We start from the raw sequence: 22,576 nt of genomic DNA, 5'->3' as shown, positions 1-22,576 counted from the left end.
CGGATGCAGAAAGAGTCACATTACATTTTTCTTTTCTGAATTTATCAAGTATAAAAACACATGTAGCATTTCAGTGCTCGTTTTTTGATATGTTTGATCAAATATGGGCTTCCTGGGAGGTCAGTGGCAACTGACAAGATTATCCAGATCTCTTTGAATATCTGCAGTGTCTGAATAATACCAAGGAAAGCATCATCCATTTACTGTGACACAAGGTTTAGGAAAGACATATTTCATACTGTGGATAAGGTTCCCATGCCAGAGTTTTAATATAAGTCTTTAAGTCGTGGCTGCATGAAAGAAAGAACAATTTACAGTAAGAGATTTTAACCACGCAACATCTGGTTTCGACTAAGACAACACTTTTAATGTGACTGGATGGCAGCTTTGTTTTTTTTCGTCTTGCAGCTGCTACAATGCAGCAGGCTGGAAACCATTTGAGCTGGTGTGGCCATCTTTTTCTGTTGCTGTTGATGATGTTTTTCTGCTATTTATTTCTGGGATTAACCTATAGTACTATTTCCTCTCGGAAGAAAAATAATGTGACATCTGGGGGATTTACCAAAGACTTAAGTGTGTACTGCTGCCCGCAGGGTGGTACAGCCATAATGCAAGGGGAGTGGGAGCTGCAGACTGGGAGACAGATGTGCATTTCAATTAATGCCATGTGGTCAAACGTCTTACTGTAACAGAGGTACCTAGATAACTAGGAATGGCTTGGCAAAACTTTAACACAAGCAGCAGCAGCAGCAGCAGCAGAGAACCACCGAGACAGATGGATTTCACCAGAATTGATATCAGTATCTCTACTGGCTTTCCTTCTCTATCTCTATTTCAAGGAAGTCCAGCCAAGGCCAGTAAATTCCTAAAAGTTTAACCCCATTGATTTATGGGCCTACCTCTGGCACATGCAGTGCTGCTTTTCTGGAGGACAAGGTGGAAACCTGCAACTTATTAAAGTGATCATTTTAGAGCACTTTTTTTTCTTTTTTTTTTAAACATAGCCCAAAGAGCTCCTTCTCTCCTTTTCCCTCCTTCTCTCCAGATGGGCCTCATCCTGCAAGCATCTGGAAGTTAAAGCCTTATTTTCTTCACTCAAAAACTTCAGCCACGTGTGCTACCCTGAAGGTGAACCCTCAGAGATGTTCCTTTACTTAGTTTGATCCTCTCTGCTTTTCCCAGCAGTGCCACTGGACTGAAACAGTTTCAATCCCCACAGGTGGTTTCATTAATTCACTTTGTTGGATGTCCTTGTCGCTAATGAAAGATAAAAGTTGCCTCTACAGAAAGTGCTCTAGTTAAGTGAAAGCCCTGGCATGGTCATCTCTATTGTGCAACACATTTGTCTCCGGGGGCTTTTTTGGTTTGACACCTGCATATCTGTCTAAAACAACAGGAAGACAAGGGGGCAAAGAGGAGACAAGAGCCAGATAAACCACCACACAGGACATCCTGGGCAAATAACACCGTGGGATGGCAAACACTGTTGATGGTAGGAGGGAGAGAAGGGTCCAGGGGCCTGTCATCTTGTTTGGGTATGATGTTCACAACTCAAGGAAAACAAGTGGAGGGAAAACTGTTAACACTTTTCTTCTTCTGGATGCCCAGAGGCAAACAGAAGCAGTGGGAAACACAGCAGGTCGCCCGTGAGTCACGGAGGAATATCTTTTAATCACAGTGGCCTTTTCAAAAACTGCTGCGAATCAGTTTCAACTATTTAGCAATTAATGAGCAAGCATGCAATTTCGCTGTTAACACATTGCTGAAGCAAAAGTTACCACAGAGTATCTTGTCAGCACTTTATTGGCGATGTCTTTTAAGATAACATGCTTTTCTCATTAGTTTTTAATTGACTACAACTCCCTGGTTCATTATCATCTGTCTATAGTAATTCCATCTTTTCAGCTGAATTTCATTTAGTTTTTCTTCTACAGGGCAAAAGAAAAACAAGTTTTCAACAAAATCAGTCCCTGTTCCCACAGTTCCTCGGGTGCATGGTCTCTTCTCTATGTTCAATCATCACTGCAGAGCACCAGGGGAATGAAAACTGGGACAAACAATAGGAAGCCCATAGGAAACATCTTGCATGTACATCCAGGTCTGCATCTCCACATTCTCTTCCTTTTGACATGTAAACAGAAGTGAGTCTGGAATAAAAAAGTCAGGCGCATAAAAGGAAAAGTCGCTGCCATCATACCTATATGGGCTCTGCTACTCCCACATCTTCCAAAAGCAAAACTTATTTTGGCTTCTCAGTGTCCGTTTTCACAAAGAACCCGCTTTAGCAGACAGAGCTTGTGCTGTTTTGAGTAATGGGGACACTGACAAATAGTGATAATCTGTCAACTTCCCTTTCCTGAACCTAGGGTTGTCTTTCAGAAGTGGCCTGGAAAATCTAATACAAAAAAAGAAAAATAAGTCCTCTCATAAAATAAAAGATGGATGACTCCGAGTCATAGCTTAACACAGCTGGTGGAGTGGATCTGAGTTTGAGCTCAAGAAAAACATCAAGGGTTCTAGCAGTTCATGTCCGCACAGTGCCAAGCATGACATAGAGGCCATTTGTTTTTCACATGCAAACCTCTCATTTTGGATGGCAAACTCATGATATTTCATCTCATAACTGACAAAATAAACATTCTATGTTCCATCAGCTTTTAGTATTAAAGACAAATAACAACATAAACATAACTCAATTTTCATCGCCGGGATGGAAACAAAATGCGAGAAGCCCTCTGGGCCTTGAATTTGGTGCCGTATTTCCTGTAATTCTACATCTCAGGTTTCACTTGGTTCCAGCCATCCTGCATAGACACCACAGCGAGACACAGACACCAGTGAAAGCCCCAGAAATCTTAATGAACAATGTCTCCACTGCCACTCCACCCACCGCCCCAAACACCACCCGCCAACCACCAACATAAGCAACTTCAGGAAAGACCCTCACCACAGTACAAGTAGTCTGTGGTCACTCCATCAAGCTGCTGCTGGCTCCTCCTCCTGTTCCAGCCCCAAACCCCCGACCTCTGTTTTTTTATGATTGGTTATTTGAGACAGAGCCCAATGAAACTGTACATGTTCCACAGCCAGAGCAGAGCAAGCGACCCAAAACCCCCAAGCTGTAGGGCTGCAGTCGATTCTGCTCCAAATTATTTGCATGGCTGCAAAGCACATGGGGTTGAAAGGCTTATATAAGCCTGTGGTAGGAATTTTCAACCCATGTCACCTTCTTTTGAATTCCATGTGCACTTTGTCTTTTTCATCAGGACTATTTTTAAATCAAAAATAGAAGCTTGGGGAGAAGACAAAGGTCATTTTTTTGCACATCTACTTAATATTCAAAACAAAAACTTTGTTGCTGCTATTTAAGAATGGGAGTGTGGGATGAATTAACACTGACATAATGCAAAACTTTACACATAAATAAAAGTAAATTTTCCTGTTTTATGCTTGTTATCGACATTAGAGTTTATAAATTGTGTTTTGTACATTGCTTGTGTCTTTCACGGGTTTTTATTTACGAGTAGACTTTTGTGTTTTGTGCTGCTCTGTCCATATTTTGTTGTTGCTTTTTATGTATTTCAGAGGCCCATCTAGGGACATGCATTGCAAATTAGCTTAGGCTATAAACACTGTTGTATGTGGCATTTTTTCATGCTATATACTTGTCACTATACAAATAAACATTAAATAAATAAGTCTGAAAAACTCATTCAATAGACACCATAAGGAAAAGACTGACAAGTACCACCCACACTGCTTGACGGAAAAATGAAATGTAGAATCAGCGCAACAAAGAATATTTGAGACCAAAAGTCACCATAACTAAAAGAAACAGAAAAAACAAATAAGATTTAGAGTCTTTTGGCACAGCAGTGCTCTGAGATAAATGCTAGCTTGCTCACAATGACAATGCTAACCTTCTGATGTTCGACAGACATAATGTTTACCTTGATCACCATCTAAGTTTAGCTTTTTAGCATGCTAACATTTACCAATTAGCACTAAACACAAAGTGCATCTGAGGCTCATGTGGATGTCATTAGTTTTGGAGGTATTTGGTCATTAACCAAAGTACTGGACAAATAAAAAATCTACACTGATGATGGCGCTAGATGAAAAGTGAACCAAACGGTTCATCCTGAGGAGATCATGAATGTCTGTGCCAAATTTCATGGCATTCAATCCAAGTAGTTGCTGAAACATTTCACTCAAAACCACAAATGTGAACTTCATGGTGGCGCTAGAGGAGAAGTCAGGGGATAATCAAAGTAATTAGGATTCATCCTCTGGGGAACGTGAACGTCTGTCCAAAATTTCTTGGCAAATTCATTAAATAGATGAATTGAGATATTTCAATCTGGACCAAACTGGTGAATCGCATGACCAATCCACACTGCCAGACCGCTAGCTTGCGCTAAAACTAGAATTTGCAGATTACAATTTTAAAGTACACAGGTAACTCTAGAGCACAGAGTCCATGTTTCGACAGATAATACAAAGACCTCAGGGTTAAATCTCACTTAAATAACACACGAATGGTGTGTGGCAATTGGGTATAAACATGTCAAGAAAAGTTGTGGCTTTCAAAAGACAAAGTGCAGACACTCTGGGTGCCCTGTGCGGTGTAGCAGTAAATTTTAGAAAACTCCAGGCACTGGGGGATCAAATTAACACTAATGAATCTTACCTCAGCTTTTTTTTTTTTCTATTTCTACCTCATCTCTTTGTGTCTCTGGCCGGTGTCATCTCCAACCAAAACATATCCAGTTGCTCGCCTGCGACTGAGCCCTCTCCTGGACAAACAGATGGTAAGTCAGCCGAATCTCCAGCTGTCAGACATGAGACGATTTTGTTGCTCAACCAGACAAAAAAAAAAAAAAAAAAATGGGTCACCATTATACAACTGATAGCTGAAACAGTCTGGAGGAGGGCAGACACATTTTCAAGGGGGAGATATATTTTTCCACTAATGAGGATCTCATATGAGGACACTGAAGAAAAACAAAGACAGCCCACTTCAGGGAGGCACAGTTGCGTTACTTTTTCAAATACAGAATTCGACTCATTTAAAAAAATATATGTAAATAATGGCACGTATAAAAAAAGGCACAGTGCTTTTAGGAATACTTGGAGAGGGACAAAGGAAAGTTCACTCTGCAGTCAGAGACACTTCCTGGGGATTTTTGGTTGCCAGAGCAGATGCAAAGTCAGAAGTCCAGACCAGGTGGCTGAGATTTACACTGATAGTTAATCGTATCTTGCCTTCCATACATATTATTTTATGACTTAAGCGGTGCCACGGCCTCCTTAATCAAAAGGCTTTCATTCATAAGTCAAAGACAATAAGTACAAATGTGTAAAAATGCTGAATTTAAAGGGTGATTTTACAGCTCCCCTTTTTTGCTTCCTAAAATCTAGAGCAAAAAGGTCTGGACCATCTCAAGAAAATAATCTATCACGTAAGTCAAAATAAGGACACGAGCCCAAAGGCATTAACAGTCCGGCCTCTCACATCTGCAGAGAAAAAAAAAACACTCCATCTCCATCTGCTTCATCTGATTAACTTCATAGCCAGGACATGGAAGTTGAGTCACATCATCATACACACACACAATATCACACGGGGTGCAGCCACCTTGCCGCCACGTTTCACTGGCTTGAGTCCCAGCTCCTATGTGACCTGGAACACAGACCAAGAGGCCTGTCCAGAACTTAGATTCAGCCTCTATGACTTAATGAAAATCAAACACAGCGGAGGAAGAAGACGAGGAGAAGGAGAAGGCAGAGCACTGAGGAAACATTAGCAGACCTACTCCCAGCAACTTCCTCTGCAATGAACTGATAAAAGAGACATGCCAGGGGAGCGCAGCTGTTCTGAGTCACACTCTCTTGATAGGGGTTGGAGAGGTTTTCAAAGCAGAGCCACAGATGCTAAAAAACAGGCAGAAAAAAAGTACAGCACGTGCATAAAGTGTCAACACAATGCAAGGTGATCACTTGAACAAGTGGTTTAATTGCCTCACTGATAAGTGCTGGGTATTGTGTTTTTGTATGCTGATTAATAATATAGTCTGTTCACTTGTTGATATGGTTTCATTGATAAAGTGTGATAGCTAGAGGTCCCTTCACGTAGAGCACATAAGACGAATAAAAAACAAAACACCATACTGTGATGAGAAAGATGCCAAAAATGGTAACGAATTGTGATCTACACATTTTCACAACCATGGGTTGAGTGTAACTTTGTACATTTACTTAGGTATTTTACTTAATTTTGAGGTTCTCGTACTTTACTTGAGCCTTTCTATGTTATGCTACTTAATGCTCCTACTCCAATCTGTTTATTTGACAGCTGAAAGCTACTGTTAACATTGCAAATTAAGATTTAAATTAAAAAACATATTTTGTCTTCTAAAATATGATACATTGTTATGGACCAGACTCCCCATAAAACAGTTAAAATTTGCTCTGTCTCAGCCGACTGCAACATTGACATGATTTTCACACCTAATGAGATTAGTAATAATTCAATAATATTGTAATATGCATAATACTGTAATATAACAGGGGCCCTTCTGCATAATGAGCACTGTTGATACTAGCACATTTTGCTGATAGTACCTACGTACTTTTCCTTAAGCTGTGGTGAAGGAAGTAATTAGATCCTTTTCTCAAGTAAAAATAGCAATACTGAAATATACAAACACTCCGTTACAAGTAAATGTGCCCTAGGTGAACGTTTATGAGCATTGTTAGCAAAATGGTGTGTCAAAAAAAAAAAGTGCACAGAATTCAGAAAAATGGCCGCTGTGAGTGTTATACTAGATTATTCTTTGATGCATTAATGTGCAAGTAGTATTTTATTGTTATAGCTGGTCATTTTAAGTAATTTCTAAATCATTTTGGTACTTTGATCTATAGCACTGCATCTTATTTCATATATTCTGAAATGTAGTGATTGTAAAGTAGTATAAAAATGGAAAAAGTAAAGTTAAGTACCTCAATTTGTACATGAGTAGCCAGTTACTTTACACCGCTGTATTTAGGTAAAGTTTTGACTATTGGACTTTTACTTGTAATGGAAATATATTTGACTTTGCTGTAGTTTCACATAAGTATAGGATCTGAATAATTCCTCTACCATCGCTAAAGTAAATGTACAGAAGCACTTCGTCCACCACTGTCCACAACTGCACATGTACGAGGTACCGACTTATGTAAAATTGGCGTTGTCCTCCTAGAGAGCCTTTACCCCTTTTTTTTTTTTTTTTTTTTTTTTAGGGACATTCACGTCAAAAGACATTCCGAAAGACTTTAGGCCAATGAATTCCAACGCGAATGAAGACAAATTTCAGAAAAGTAACGGTAAAAGAACAATGGAAGACTGCAGTTGCACTTGAAGTCCCTATGTAGCTGGTTGATAATGGTCTAAGCCGCATCTCTCGGCATTTTAAGGACTGTGGTACATGCTGCCCTACTGTTATTTTCCATAACAGCACATTCCCATACAGTACGTGAGAGCATGAACATATAGAAAATCTATCCGTCGATTCTGCAAACTCATCACATGTATCATGGTAAGTGTCATAAAAATATTTCGCTTTCAAACAAATCATAAACCCTTTTTTTCTGTGTTTTTTTTTTTTTTTTCTTTTAAACTCACTGACAACATTTTACTCACCTTGCCGGCCAAGAACTCCCGGATTTTCTTTGTCGCTCTAATATTGCCGTTAGACACCAACTCCCATGGACGAAATTGAGAAGAAAAAACGGCGTTTGTTTTAAGGGCTCACCCACTTAGAAAAGTCTTCAAGCGTTATAAACATTTCGAAGAGTGTAAGGAGAGAGAGAGAGAGAGGGGAGAGCAGTCGCATCCAGCGGGGGGAGGGTGCTGGAGCGGGGGGGGGGGGTTAACTGGAAAAACTGTGACAGCGCGGGGACTGGCGGAGGAGGAGAGAAAAGTGGAGGAATGGCGCAGAGAGGAGGTTTAGGGAGGTCTGGGGGGAGACTGAGTGTTGTTTTTGTCTTCAGCAAGCCTCTGGACCTTGATGTCAAAGTGTGTCTGTGTGTGTGTGTGTGTGTGTGTGTGTGTGTGTGTGTGTGTGTGTGTGTGTGTTGAGGATTGTTGAGAGGATAAATGGTCCAGTGGGATAACACCTGATAGAAAACAGACGAACTTTTGTCTGACTCTTGCAGGTGGATGACTATGGCTCATTTCATCTCTAGACAGAGAGATAGATAGATAGATAGATTGATGGATTGATTGATGGCGGTATGACCATTAGATTCTGATATTTATGATCAAATACAAATTATGACCTGTAGGTGCCGCTACAGGAAAGGTCAGAGTGTTACCAAAAACATTAGGATGATGAATAGCTACAGCAAGTTTAAAGGAGTAGTGCATAGAAATATGCACATTCGCATTCCTGCCGAGAGTTGGATGAGGAGATGGATACCACTCTCACGTCTGCACTGTAAATATGAAGAAAGAGTCAGCAGCTGGTTAACTTAACTCAAGCTTAGCACAGAGACCGGAAACAGGGGGAAACAGGTAACAAAATCCACCTACTAGCACCTCTAAAACTCACTAATTAACGTGTTATATCCTGTTTGTTTGTTCTGTACCAATACACTGTAAAGAAAATTTAAAAATTCCTAATTTTATTGACAATTTCTAAATTTTTACAAAGTTTAAAGTTTTCTGTTTTTTTTTAATTGTATACAGAAATTTGTAAAATTAAGGACATTGTCTGTAAATTAACAACCCAACTGTTATTTTCAGTATAATGCCAATAATGACAAATTACATTTCTCATTTTGTTACAGAAAAATTACTATATAATTTTTACAGTATTTTTCTGTTTTCTTAAATTACATACAAATGTATTTAAAAGGACAATAATGATGTGTAATTAAAATGTAGCCAATTATATATAAAGGTTTATGTCCATACTAACAATTTAACGTTTTTCTGTTTAATTTTAAGGCAAATATTTACGTGTACTTTTACATTCAAACTCTGTAACTGTGGGCACAAATTTAGCAAACTTTTTTTCAATACATAAAACATGGTGCATATTTTTTTTAAGGAGTAAAAAAGCTGCACAGCTCTCGAGGTTGAAACTTTCGGGTATGTTGTGCCTGCGGACACACCCAATCAGTGATGCCACAGTGAGTAACAAAAGAAAAATGAGTAAAGGCAAAGTCAGGAAAACAACACATTGCAATAAGCCCAGACAGGAAGTGGTAGAAGCACGAATGATAAGCTGTAAGTCCGTTAGAGCAGCATCTAGTGTGTATTAGGGCATCACTTCAAAGTACAGGTATTCACTAGGGTTTTCATATGTAGGCGATAGGGTGTTCATTACGTAATTGCCAAGGGTTCACCATTTGTTTATTGCTGTGTCCAGGTGGTTGCTAACATGTTTATTTGTGGCTGCTAGGATAATCAGGAGGGTGGGGGGATAACGTCATCCGCACTGTAGCTAAATCGTCCACTCGCAATGGCCCTTAGCTGGGATAGTACCTAGATTATTTTACACCTGCCCTGCCAAATTCTTAATTTGAGTGAATTTGAGTTGTGGGATGTCACACGAAGAACACACACACACACACACACACACAAAAACTGGAATATGGAGACAGAGGACGAAATCAGTTTGGTTATATCCTGCAAAAACATTGGCGATGTCAGGTAAGAAAACAATTTCCATGTTATTTTCTGTAACAATCTAACATAGCGTTATGTTTTGTGGTCATGTCCTCAATTTATGTAGCCCAGTCTAAAAATATTTCATTTTAGAAAAATAAATATGTAAACAAATACAGATGAATAAATTACTTGAAATGTTTATTAAATTTTTACATAAAAATCGGTTAATTGGAGTGTTTAATACAGTTTATGTAGTTTGTTAAAGAAAGATGCTAATCTTGATTAGCGCATTAGCGCGCTAGCGATATTAGCACATATTTCAGTGTAGTAGCAGCAGCTAATGTTACCGTGTGTTGCTAGTATGTGTTAATGTTGTCAACCAATTTAAAGCTCAAACGAAATCAGCATTAGAAAAAAAAGGGAGCTTTGAATGAATAAAGTCACCGAGAAAAACTGTCATGTACACTTGTTGGACAGAGAGGACCAGGAAAAAGTCCTTGGACTCTATAAAAGGGCAGAAGTCTCCCGCTCAGCTGTCACTTCGTCCGGACCTATTTCACTCATCGTCAGCCTTTTTTCATTTGTTGACATTAAGACAGTGGGTGGATACCGTGCACACCGGTTGCCATATTATTGCCAGTTTGTGGGCAGGTGTTAATTTTGTTTGTTTTCCCAATCGTTGACAATTACTTTTTGTGGGAGGAAACCCATGTGTACACAGAGGCAGAACATGCAATCTCCGCACAGAGGCACCAGTCTGGCTAAAACCCTTCAGGCAATATACCATGCATCTATGCTGTTCTTGAGTTTAAGGACATAGCCATTCATCCTGACAAAGCTTTACAGTGAGTCCAAATGAAAACAAGTGTCACGCCTCTCCTTTCAAATACAAAACAGCACGTAGTTTTTCAACTCACCATGAACATGGTGCTGTTTTGTAGAATTTGCAACACAATAGGGTTGCGCTGTAATTCAAGTCGGCTGGTCGTTCCCACAGAATTATCCGGGAGCTCCAGGGAGTAGCTCTGCAATACGATGGCCACTGTTATATGCATTCTGAGTATAAAAAAAAAAAATTTAAAAAAAAACATAACTACGGCTGTTTTAAACTTCAAAACATGCACATTTGAAAGCTGGATTACAATGGACTTGATAAAATACCAAGTTAACATTACACCAATGGATGATAAAACTATTTGGCTGTGTGAGTAAAATATGATCTGGACAAGTCTTTTTCATATCCATCAATAAGAATAAGACCTTGGGCAAAAAAAACCAAACTTTTTTTTGTTTGTGTTACACATTTTTTTCTTTAACTACACATAATTGTATGATACGGCTTGTGCTTTTCTTGGAGAGATGTTAGAGAGATGTTATATTTGGGCCAAACCTGGTATGTATTTGTAGCTGCCTGTTTCTTATCATTTTTACATTCTCCTTTCCAACACTGATAACTGCTAATGATAAGATGCTTGCTTACATTTTTTAGATCAAGCATTGGAACAAGATTTACAGGGGAGAACAGATACCCAACAGGAGTCACTAGTAAGTAAGGAGCTCCGAGTCACTAGTGAATATCAGCTGCGGTATACAGGACACGATATTAGTCAATTTTAACAACTATTTCTAAACTTTACATTGTGATTAATATATGCAGTATTAAGTATGATTTCTTAGGTACTTTAATGATCTCATCAAAGTACATTTGTAAGACATTTCCCCAACTGGTGATAGAAAAACTGAGTAACCTTTACTTCTGTCTTTCATCCTCTGAGTTGGCACACTGAAAGGGGAAAATATTGTTTTCAAAGATATAATCATAATCATCAATCCTTTATTAAATTCTTTGAAGAACACTGAGGGAAAGACCCTAATGTCCCTCAGACATGTCATAACAGTGTAAATGCAGCTGCAGTTAATAAAATTGTTAGATGGTTGGTTCGATTTTGTTGTACGAATTGGCAATTAAAAAAAAAAGTATTTTAACTACAACTGTCTAGCTTAGTATGATACATATGTGATAAGTGTCCATTTTTGCGAATCCATCTCTTCCTTCTTTTGGTGATTCAGAGTTATATGATGGGAGTGCTAAGACATGCATTAGGTTCATGTTTAAATTGGTAAACATTTAATAACTAGCACTCTCAAAGTTGATAGTACTCTGTGTTCAAATGGCCAGAATGTCTCATAATGGCAAATGTCGGTACAGTTTAGATAAAGTTTGTTTAAGCTTGTTTAAAGGAATGGTAAAAAATGAAATCCTTCTTTATAAGTGCACCAAGGATCCAGCTGATTACTGGCTATTTGGAGGAGGATTGTTCCTCATCTGCTACGTAAACATTAACTCTAAACACAAACACTGCAAATTAAAGTCTGAGATGATTTCAATTTGTTTTATACAGTATTTTTAGAAACTTTATATTTTGTCTCTTTGTCTTATTTTACAAGCTTGAGCATGTGTTTACACTATATTGAAGGTGTTTGATCGTAATAATTCAGCAAAAATCTGTAATAATGTTATTACAGATTATTACAGAGAGCCCCCACCGCCACCCCCCGCCGAGTGCTGGCAAAGGTAAACACTCATGGACGGACAGGGATCAAACATCCTCACTGAACGGAAACCAAGAGCAGAAGGAAATAAAATTGTTTCCTGTGGGCGACATAGCGGGCTGACCAGCAGTCCCATGCTGAGTGCACGAAGAGAAGGTGCCATCACGTTAGTGTTACTTTTACTTGTACAGTAATGTCAAAAAAAGGTATCAAAAGAGCACAATTCTGAATGCAACCATCGGTTACACCCAAATATCAGTGCTAATATTGAAACCTTTTCTTTGATCATCTTGGAAAAATGCCGCTAGCATTTGCAATCAAGTGTTCGGCTCCACTAGTTTCATAGTTATGGGCAAAATATGACAATAACTGAAATGATAAGATAATTTGTATTAAGATAATAATGTAAGATATTTAAAGGGAGAATTGATATTTAATTAATAATGATAATGTATAATGCCTGCATTTCGATCTGTATGGTCTCATTGTTCGTTTGTATCAACGTTGATCACAGCTTGTGGGTGTGTGTTGGAGTAAAAGAACGAGGGTATGCCTTAGTAACTCCCAGGACAGGCACAAGAGTTTTCAATTCACATCCAAGATCTTGAGTTCAGTTAGGAAGCCACTGCTTACCTGCTGGTCATGTGAGAGGATCTTCTTTTTTGCACATCCAAGGCATGATTGAGCTCATTTTGCTTCAGATATTCTACCCAGTGCATTTGAGGCGCATGAAACAAGCTGCCAAATAGCCCATACTTCAAAGTCCAGATGTTCAGTTAGCTTTACTGTGGCCTAAAATGATTTCCTCGCCAACCCCTAATAAGGGCTGTGGATCATACAGGAGTTTGCTGATGATTGTAGGGATATGTACCTTTGGGTGTCTTATCCTGGGTTTGCACGCTGCAGGAGGCATGAAGACAGTACGCTTGTAGTATTTGTAAGTGTACAGTGGTTGGATCAGTTGGGGAAATCATTTCTGTGGGTAAGAAGACATCTAACAATGTACCCAAAAGAAGTAGAACATTTTGGTAATTGATGTTTATATCTCCCACTACGTATTTAGGAAGTGTGGTGAAGCCGCCAAGCTTTTCGCAAAGTGTAACAAGGCCGTCCCACACACGACTGTCGGGCTGCAGCAAAGGAAGTCTGCATGGAGCTACCATGCAAGCATTAGGGTGTGAAATCAATGCCTTCAGCTCCTCCGCCTTGAAACCAGCTCCTGAGGAGGCAAAATGATGGGCCAATATCCAAGCAATTTCTGTTGTATCAAACACCCATGGGAAAATCATCGCGACTCGCATGCATGTCCTTACGGTGTGGCTCAAATCCCTAAAGTTCATGAGTGAAAAGTTAGAGCGCTCATCAGTCTGGGATCCCTAAATACGGGATTCCAGTCATCATGTTATGCCCAAATGTCCCTCGTAATGTCAGGCCCCCGGGCAAAACCAGAACTTACCGTCAATAGGGTCATCGTAATGAATGTAGGTCCCGTTCTCCGTGGCAACTTCTTGAAACTCACCAGGGTCTGGTCTACCCTCAGTAAATGGACCCTAATCAGTCTCTTCATAACTGTTACGGCGCACACCTGTGTGTCTGGTGTATTCCGCACCACGATTTTACTATGTGGGCTAAACTAATGGGAGGTTTACACCCACCAATATATAGTGGTCTGAGTGCAGGGCAGTAGCCTGTACAATGAGCCCCCATGTGAGGGAGCCCCGTCGGCTGATAGTATTATTTTTTATGATTGTTTATGAAGAAATATGGTGTTAGGCTGAGCGAAGATTATTTGTATGGAAATGGATGAGACGTATTGACCTCTACAAGAGTTTGAGAGGTGGTGTATTATTTTAAATCTGTGCCTTTATGGTATCTTGTTATTGTTTATTGTGAGTAAGTGAGATAACGAGAATCTTTGTGTACAAGATGGAAGCAGAAAACACTGTAGTGACTGTCAACATAAAGTGATGTTTTTGCATTTTGCAGAAAATTCTTCATTAAATGTGTAGCACCAGATTGAGCCCGTGTGACATCATTCTGTGCACCGCTACATTTGGTAAGAATAGAAATTGAAATTTTTTTCAGCCAAGCTTGAGAATAACTGAGGCAGTGAACTGGCTTTTGACCGGGAATCTTATAAAGGGAGATCCTGAATCCTGCAAACCATTAATTGAATAATACATGAAATATGTTTTGATCAGAGTAGACTGCGGCAACGAGATCAGTTTTGCTTCTGCTTGCAGGTCTAAACCAGTAACACTCCCCAATTTCACAATTATTATTCCATGTTGCTGTATTTTAGGAACACATATTGTTGCAAAGAAGTTTTAAAATTTGCACCTGCAATGCTTTTGAGACAACAACTTATATAGATTTTATTTTGCTGGTGTGAATACTGCCATCTACTGGCAGATTGGTGTGTTATGGCTACTGTACCGTCTGATCACCACTGGGACAGTCAATATAAACTTGCAACGTGAAGCCAAACATTGTTCGAACCTGCAGAACTTTAACTTCTAGCGGAGATCTTTACATTTTCAAAGATATCAGATATGTCAGGGTGAAATTGCGGGAAGTGTGTAGAAAAATATGCACAAGACATCTAGAATATCAATGTGATGGAATGGTGCAGACGTATAAAGCATGAAGTCATGAGTGATTATTTTTCATTATTTTCATTTTGCTCAATGAAGAGCTGAAACAAGCTGATAAAGAATATATATATATATGAGATACGGAGAGACAGGGTGGAATAACATGATTTTTTCCAACCCCAAACCTAGCAATGTTAAGGGGTTGAAAGAAAGTGAATTATTTACAAATATATTCAAGCACTAATCACTTAAAACAAAGTATATGACATTTGTTAAACAAGAGTAACTGAGAACCATTAATAAAATAGTGCAGCAAATGTGAACAGCTCCTTTTCTCTTCCTTTTCTTGTTAGATTGTTTTCTAGTTTATGTTGCAGCCCAGGGGCTCCAAAATACCCAAGTACTCAATATCATTTGGATCTGCATAATTTGATTAATTGCAAATTTGTTAGAAATTTTCACCAATTGAACTAGAATATCACCTATGACAGGTCCTCCATCTCATGACCCTGGTCTTGTAGAGGGATGCTATGTCAAAATCTAGTTTTATTTTTTTCTAGTTTATATTGAGCATGATTTGTTTTAAAGGTGTGTTTTATGAAATTGCTCAAATTCTTTCTTTTTTTTGTTAAGTATTTAACTCACAGAAAACCTTGGGGCAAGGTTCCATTATTCCATCACAGAAAATCTGTAACCAACCAGCAATTATTTTTATTATAAGTACGTCTGAGAGTTATTTTTGTATTTTGTTTAATAATCAAATGATTGTTCACTGTATAAAATGTCAGAAAATAGTCATCATTATTATCTGGAGCACAAGTTAACATATTCAAATAGCTGTTGAGTTTCTTATGATAGATAACTAGCAAATATTCATATTACATTGATATATTGAATATTTGGAATTTAAAAAAGTCAATTAATTATCAAAATTGTTGCCAATTAATCTGCTGCCAATCGACTAATCAGTTAATCATTTTAGCTTTAGAGTACTGGTCGGTTTCTGGGGGCCTGGGGAAATAATGAAACTGCAATGAATAGTGGGGGGTCAGGGCAACAAGTTTTTGCCCTGGGGCCCCCCTGGGAGGTTAATCCGGCCATGTCTACCGATCAAGTAGTGAGGAGAATTTTTCATTATCTGAACAGAAAACAACGTTAGCGGCTCCGAGTCAAATGTAAATTCAACCAAAAACACTTATTTTCAGATTCAACATTAGTAGAAATAGTAGTGTATTATTACAATGAAAGGGATGAATATTATATGAAAGGCTCCAAGGGCGATTTTAGTACTGGATTTATAGCTTATTATTATTTTTAATGGGGAGAACCAGTACCCTTCGCTACGTGCGTCTGCTCTGCTGCAGAAATACATACGGAGAAGAAGAAGGCCTCCACAGTGACGTCTTTCCGGTGTCATGTCAGCTTTCTGTTGAAACCACATGGCTAGCCACTGTCGCCGAGTTTAAATGAGTATTTTTACAGCCTGGCGTTTCTAGTGAAGAAGTTTTAATGCGACAAGACATCAAGAGGTATATCGCGTTTTGGTTTCCGTTGTGTTAGCGTTAGCCAACGAAAGTCTGCTGCTGCAGGCGAACTGTTTTTGTGAATGGTTCCAGTTTCGGCTTTTGATACTAAGCAGCTAACTGCTACCCGTCAACATCACAGACTAATATGGTATACTTTTATTAAAATCTCCGAAAACAAGTTTACAAAGTACTATACAGTCATAAGAACAGATCGAGTATGCTGCAGTTAAGAAATTGACTAAATACAGTGCAGAAATTAGGGGAGTTAAAAATGTGATCTATGCAGGAGAAATCAAAGTTTGCCTGACGCATGTAACTTAACAGTTTACAGGGAAGTTGTAAACAAGCCTTCGATTTGACTGCTTACATGAGGGTTTAGGCTGAGCAGCGTCTTTATTTTAATGTTAGCGAAAAGACAACTCTGCATAGTGACCACAGATTTTTGTTGTGTTTGTTCAGTTCTTTGTAAAACTACATCTGAAGGTATGTTAGACACTAAGCAGCAGGATAAAAAGATAGACACTTGAAAAGTAAATACAAAGAGATGTTAAAAATGACATTAAAAGACATTAAAAATTAAACTTTAAAAAAAAATTCAAGTGTAATTGTGGTGTGTGACCTAAGTCAGTACTTAGTATCTCACCTCCCCTTAGACAGCTGTTAAGCATTGTGGATGGAAATATACTGCTTTTGGATTTTCGGTGGCAGCCAATTTCACAGGAAATACTGCGCAGATAGATGGAAGAATAGACTACGCTGAATATCGTCAAATTCTGGATGTAAATGTCCTGCAGTCAGTCAAGAAAGTGGAACTGAAAAGAGGCTGGCTTCTACAACAGGACAGTGATCCAAAGCAAACCTAAAAACCCAGCATAAACTACCGCAAGAAACACAAGCTGAAGCTTATGAAAATATTTGGGTAGATTTTACACGTTCTGTGCCTGCGAGAATGCCTGAAAGTATCTCAAAACTTGAACTGATCTGCTGGACGAGTGGGTGAGAAATTCCTAAATCAAGAATAGAAAGACTGAGCTGCTCCAAAATGTTTGCAAGCTGTGATATCTTGTTGAAAGGAGGGTTGTTACTAAGTACTGACTAAGTCGGGTGCCCAAACTTTTACTTAATGAACTTAAAAAACCTGGGGGAAAAATTAAACAGTAATTGTAACAAATGCAAAATAGTGCATTAATATTGAAGAAAGGCTAATTTTTAATGAGTGGTTGTTGCAGGGGTTGTATTTACTTCTTTTCACTTCAAAAAATCCAAATACAGGGGTATGAGAGGGTTTACATCAGGCCTGGAAAAGGGTAAATCCTCCTGTGTTATAAAAGGGTTTCTAAAATGCATGACCCATAAGTTCTTTACCGGGGATTGTTTTCATTATCGATTAATCTGCCAATTATGTTCTTAATTAATCAATTAATTGTTTCGCCAGTAAATTTTAAGAAAATAGTGAAAAAATGCCCATCACAACTTCTCAGGGCCCAAGACGATCTCATCAAATTACTTGTTTTGTCTGACCGAGAGTCCTAAACCCAAAGAGTTTCAGATATTCAGAATAAGAACAGCAGCAAATCTTCACATTTAAGAAGCACAAACTGGAGAATATTTGGCCTTAAACAAATAATTCATTATCAGAGTAGATGTCGATTAATGTTCCTTTGATCAACAAAGGGGTTAATAGTCTAATTGTTTCAGTTGTAGGTCTTTTCTACACAAAGTCTGGCAGCAGTTTTTGAAGATACTTTATAGTGTAACATTAGCTTAACCTGGAAGATTTTCCGGATCAAAGGTTTCACAGTGAAAATGTGAAATAGCTTGTTTACCTGACAGTAAGTGAGAGGTGTTTAACTTTCACGTAGTTCCCTAACAGAAACAGGAAAACTACAGTACTGTGCAGTGTAAATCAGTCAAAAGCTGAACGATGTCACTGTGTACCATAACTACAATAGCTACTGTCATTATATTACCAGTTAAACACTTTTCTTAGATACAAGCGCTTGGTTTCCTACCTGTTTTGGATGCCACACATTGGAAGATATCACTGCATGTGTTGCACTACAAAAAAAAAACAGGAAATAAATCATGTTTAGTTTTAGTTTCAGGACTCTGTGGTTGTGCCTAACATTCCACAAACTGTCCTTTGCACAGATGGCAGAAGTTGTACAAGAGAAAAGTCGTGGCTTGAAGTTTGCAGAGCAGCAACTCCTGCGTCATGGCTGGGAACACGGTAGGATACTTTTGGTCTGTTTTGTGCAACAGTCCAACCACCGCAAATATGGCAGGAACAGCTTTCTTACTGAGTCCACTCTGCCCTCAGGTAAAGGACTGGGGCGAGCAGAGAATGGCATATCAGAAGCTATCAAGGTCAAAGTGAAATGTGACAAAGGAGGGGTGAGTGTGCAATGATACATGAAGGTACTTAAGGATTAATGGTACCCAGCCATAACTGTTTAGGTACCGCATCTATCTCTGGTTTGGTCCCAACTGGAAAGTTGTCGTGTGCAGATTCACATGTTGCTCTTCTCTAGGTTGGCCATAAGGAGGGCGAGCAGTTCACCTTCCATTGGTGGGATCATGTCTTCAATAAGGCCTCTTCCAATCTGCAGGTTGAGTCTGATCAAGTAGGTCTTATGCTCACATATCTGAACACACACTCAAACACAATCGCCTGCACTCTAAACAACATGATCAGTGGACTGGAAATTGTATCTAAAGGTAGTGACGCGGTCTTGCCATGTTTAAAAGGTTATTAATTTGTGTTGTGTACATCTTTATCTGTGGTAAAAGGGTGACTTATTTCAGAATGAAAGAACCCCACTTGTGAATGTAGCTGTATTTAGCTACTTTGTCGAGTCAGTGTGAGAATATTTCTAGGAGCAGCTTGATGTGTCGAAGAAACAACTTTGAAGTGTTAATGAAAGCTGGGTTTAGGTCCTTTAAACTCCGAACTAAAGGTACCGTTTAAAAATCACTATGTAGTGTGTTTGGACTAAAATAGCTTTTTAAATACAGACTTTTCCCAGAAAAATCACTCACTGATTACACTGTTTAGTTCCTCCTTTCTTGTGAATGAGTGGAATCAGCTCGTCTAGTCTTAAAGAGGACGTCAAGTATTTTCTGGTTTTTCTGTGCGATCCAGAACGGTATTAAGCTGAAGAAGACGGTGGAGGAAGATGAAGAAGATGGCACGATCTCCAATAAAAAGCCACGGAAGGCCACGCTGGCTAAAGCCAAACTCTACGGATGCTTCGTCAAGGTAATCTGCCTGTTTCTTATGTATTAGGATAAAAGCTTATTGGATATTTACCCACCCACTACAGTACATACAGTGGGGTCCAAAAGTCTGAGACTACTTTCCCATTCACTTGAATGGATTGACTGTATAACTGACCTGAAAGACATTTATACCAACAAACAGAAACTTTGTTTTGGTCTGCTATCCTTGGGGCCTACATTTTGCATGAAGTCTTCTCCTTCCACCATTTATGTTGATACACAGCATGACACTGACAGGCTTCATGCAATAGTGTTGGTTTGTGAACCAGTGCTTGTGAACTTTTAAAGCCTGCAGCTCATTAACTGGGCAGAGTTTCAAAAAGTACAAATCCTATTCCAGTGTTTCCCTTGACAGTGTTTGCTTTTTTTGTGCATGCTTCTCTGTTAGTCAGCCACACTGCTCTCTGGTCAGGAGCAGCCCGAGACAAAGTCTTCCAACTCGGATGACAGCAGCAGCTCAGACGAGGAGGAGGACCAGAGACTGGATCTCTCCAGCACCACCAAGTAAGACCTTCACCTCACACAGATGAAAACTGTGTTTTCTGGGAACTCTTTACTTTAAGTCCCCCTACGATGAATGGTTTATAACCCACTTCAGTGTACTTATAAGCATAAATAATGTCATTTTTAGGTGGTTATTACAGCGTTTTTTCAAGTATAACTTCTTATAACTTATATTTCATATTATTACAGCTGTGGTTTAATATATTGTCATTTATTCTAGTGTTTATACTTATGGCTACCAATAGGAGGAGTTACAACTGTTGGCAATACATCATTAAACACTTGTATCTGCTTACAACGACATTATAGTGTTATAAACCAGTTATTAAGTGTTTATATACTGCTTATATATGCTAAATGGGGAGGGTGTGAGTGAAGTTTTGTCCGTTTTCTTAGAGCCTGTCTAATGCATGGTCAACATGACAATGGCTACAGAGCAATTCTTGATTTCTTACCCTGCCTACTGTCATTTCTTTCTAATCACTTTGTGATTCAAGCTTTGAATGGTGCCATCAAATTTAAGTTATTAATTGATACCAACAGGCTTTCTGACACAGATCTAATGAAGGCTTGTGGAGGACGCACGGCTCACAAGTAAGTCGATAAAACTCTACAAAATTTGAGGGATAAACCCAACTTGAAATGATAAGGATTCCCCAAAACCTTGTTTTCAGTAAAAAACAGAGAATTGTGAAATATTTCAACCCGACCGGATTTTCTCTGCTGCTTGTGTTCTTTAGAGGAGCCAGACATGGCTTGACCATGAGCGCCAAGTTAGCGAGGCTGGAGCAGCAGGAGGCTGAGTTCATGGCTAAATATGGCAAGAAGAGCCAACCACCGAGTGCCTCACCGGTTCTTGTTGGGCCAGCTCCACCGACCTCCAAGCCAGCTGACCACAAGTCTGAGAGGCAAGAGGAGACGGTTGACGAAACTCAGAGCAAAAAGATGAAGAAGAAGAAGAAGAGATCCACTGGGAGCATCAATGAGCTAAATGGTAATGAAGTGTCTGAAAGTCCTGAAACCGATGTTAAACCCAAAAAGAAGAAAAAGAAAATGAAAGCTGATGATGAAGCTGAGGAGATAACTGACTCAGTTTCCAACGTGGAGGATGTGATGTGTGTAGAAAACAGTGAAGCGGACCATTCTCACAAAACAAAGAAGAAACGTAAAAAGAACAAAAACAATTCAGAGCAGGATGAAGTAGAAAGAGTGCCTTCACCTGTAGCTGAGAGCAAGAGTCTGGAGGAGACAGCTGAGCTGCATGCCAACACTAGAGTGAAGAAGAAGAAGAAGAAATCCTCCAAACAGCACAGTGAGGAAGCGGAGAGTAATGATACAGAATCCAACCAGTCAGAGCTGGTCCAGGACAGTGCTCCAAAAACCAAGAAGAGAAAAGCTGTAGTTTTATTGGAGGAAGCAAAAGTTCTGGAGGAAGAATCAACAGTAAAGCAGAAAAGGAAAAAATGTAAAAAGGACAAAACGTTTATAGATGACAGAGTAAATGAGGAGCCACTTCCTAAAAAGAAGAAAAAAAAGAAGTCGAAAGAGTAGGTTTTTTTAAGGCTCTGGACGTTTATCAGCAGATTTATCTCAGATTGAGGAACTTAGCATTACCTTAAATCAGTTCTGGTGAGTTATGTGCTAAACATGGACTATATGGAGGCTGTGGTTGACCTGGCTGCTAATACAATTCGGTGTTTCCCACTGATTGGACAACACCGTTAATTAGTAATTCAGATCAGTAACAACATGACGACATCCTGCAGTTGTGCCTCTTCTGCCTATTGTAAAACCTCAATAGATTTTTCAGTATTGTTTGCGAGCTTTTGTATTCATAATAGCCTGCTGCAGATTTACAAGTGACTGAAAATCAGGTCAGTCTGGTTATTTATTGATGATGCAGGCTTTTCAAGATTGATGGTTGTATACAACATGATATGTGCGCAACTGAATTAGTCAATTGATTTTAGTTTTATGCTGTAAATCATTGTTATGACGAGTCAGCCCTCTCAGCTGAGTCACACAGGGAAGCCCAAACCCAGCTTTTCTAAACGGAAACTAGAAATCAAGTAAATGTTGATGTGTGTAGGTTGGGACATGGAGCCAATTAAAAGCAAGTTGCCGGTGTAGACCACTTTATGGGAAATATGACTTTTTAATGAAATGTAAGGAATTCGGTTTATTTTCTGCACCATGAACAACTCCTCTGTGAAGGAGCTGCCAGATGTGCTGTATTTTTATTGAAAGGATAAACTATTACAAGAAGTTCTGAATTTTATATGCAAATGAATGATGACACATCTAACTGCACCTGTCTGATTCTTTCAAATTTACAAATTTCATATTTCTATTATTCCCTGTATGAAAATTTCCAAGTTATGTATAATAAAACATCTCAGCATATAGAAAAGAAATAAAACGTACAAAAGGAATAACACATTTTTTTAAAAAAGGAAACAAAT

The 22,576-nt window shown here is 39.0% G+C and overlaps 2 protein-coding genes across 2 annotated transcripts in view; one reads left to right on the top strand and one right to left on the bottom strand.

Annotated features, from left to right (window-relative positions):
* Nucleotides 1–7,846, bottom strand: part of pear1 (platelet endothelial aggregation receptor 1) — a 46,918-nt gene extending 39,072 nt beyond the window's left edge. Inside the window, exon 1 of the mRNA XM_040118850.1 lies at nt 7,685–7,846. The gene's annotated coding sequence lies outside the window, so the exon portion shown is untranslated. The remainder of the gene's footprint in view (nt 1–7,684) is intronic.
* Nucleotides 7,847–16,163: 8,317 nt separating this feature from the next.
* Nucleotides 16,164–22,558, top strand: gpatch4 (G patch domain containing 4). Its single transcript, XM_040118316.1, has 8 exons — nt 16,164–16,334; nt 18,483–18,561; nt 18,652–18,725; nt 18,863–18,955; nt 19,474–19,590; nt 19,999–20,114; nt 20,658–20,708; nt 20,855–22,558. The coding sequence occupies exons 2-8, from the start codon at nt 18,483–18,485 to the stop codon at nt 21,663–21,665; spliced, it is 1,341 nt and encodes a 446-aa protein (XP_039974250.1). The 5' UTR covers nt 16,164–16,334; the 3' UTR covers nt 21,666–22,558.
* Nucleotides 22,559–22,576: the final 18 nt, after the last annotated feature.

Source organism: Xiphias gladius, chromosome 22, assembly GCF_016859285.1.
Source record: "Xiphias gladius isolate SHS-SW01 ecotype Sanya breed wild chromosome 22, ASM1685928v1, whole genome shotgun sequence".
Lineage (NCBI taxonomy): Eukaryota > Metazoa > Chordata > Actinopteri > Istiophoriformes > Xiphiidae > Xiphias > Xiphias gladius.
This window is presented reverse-complemented; position numbering and strand designations above follow the sequence as displayed.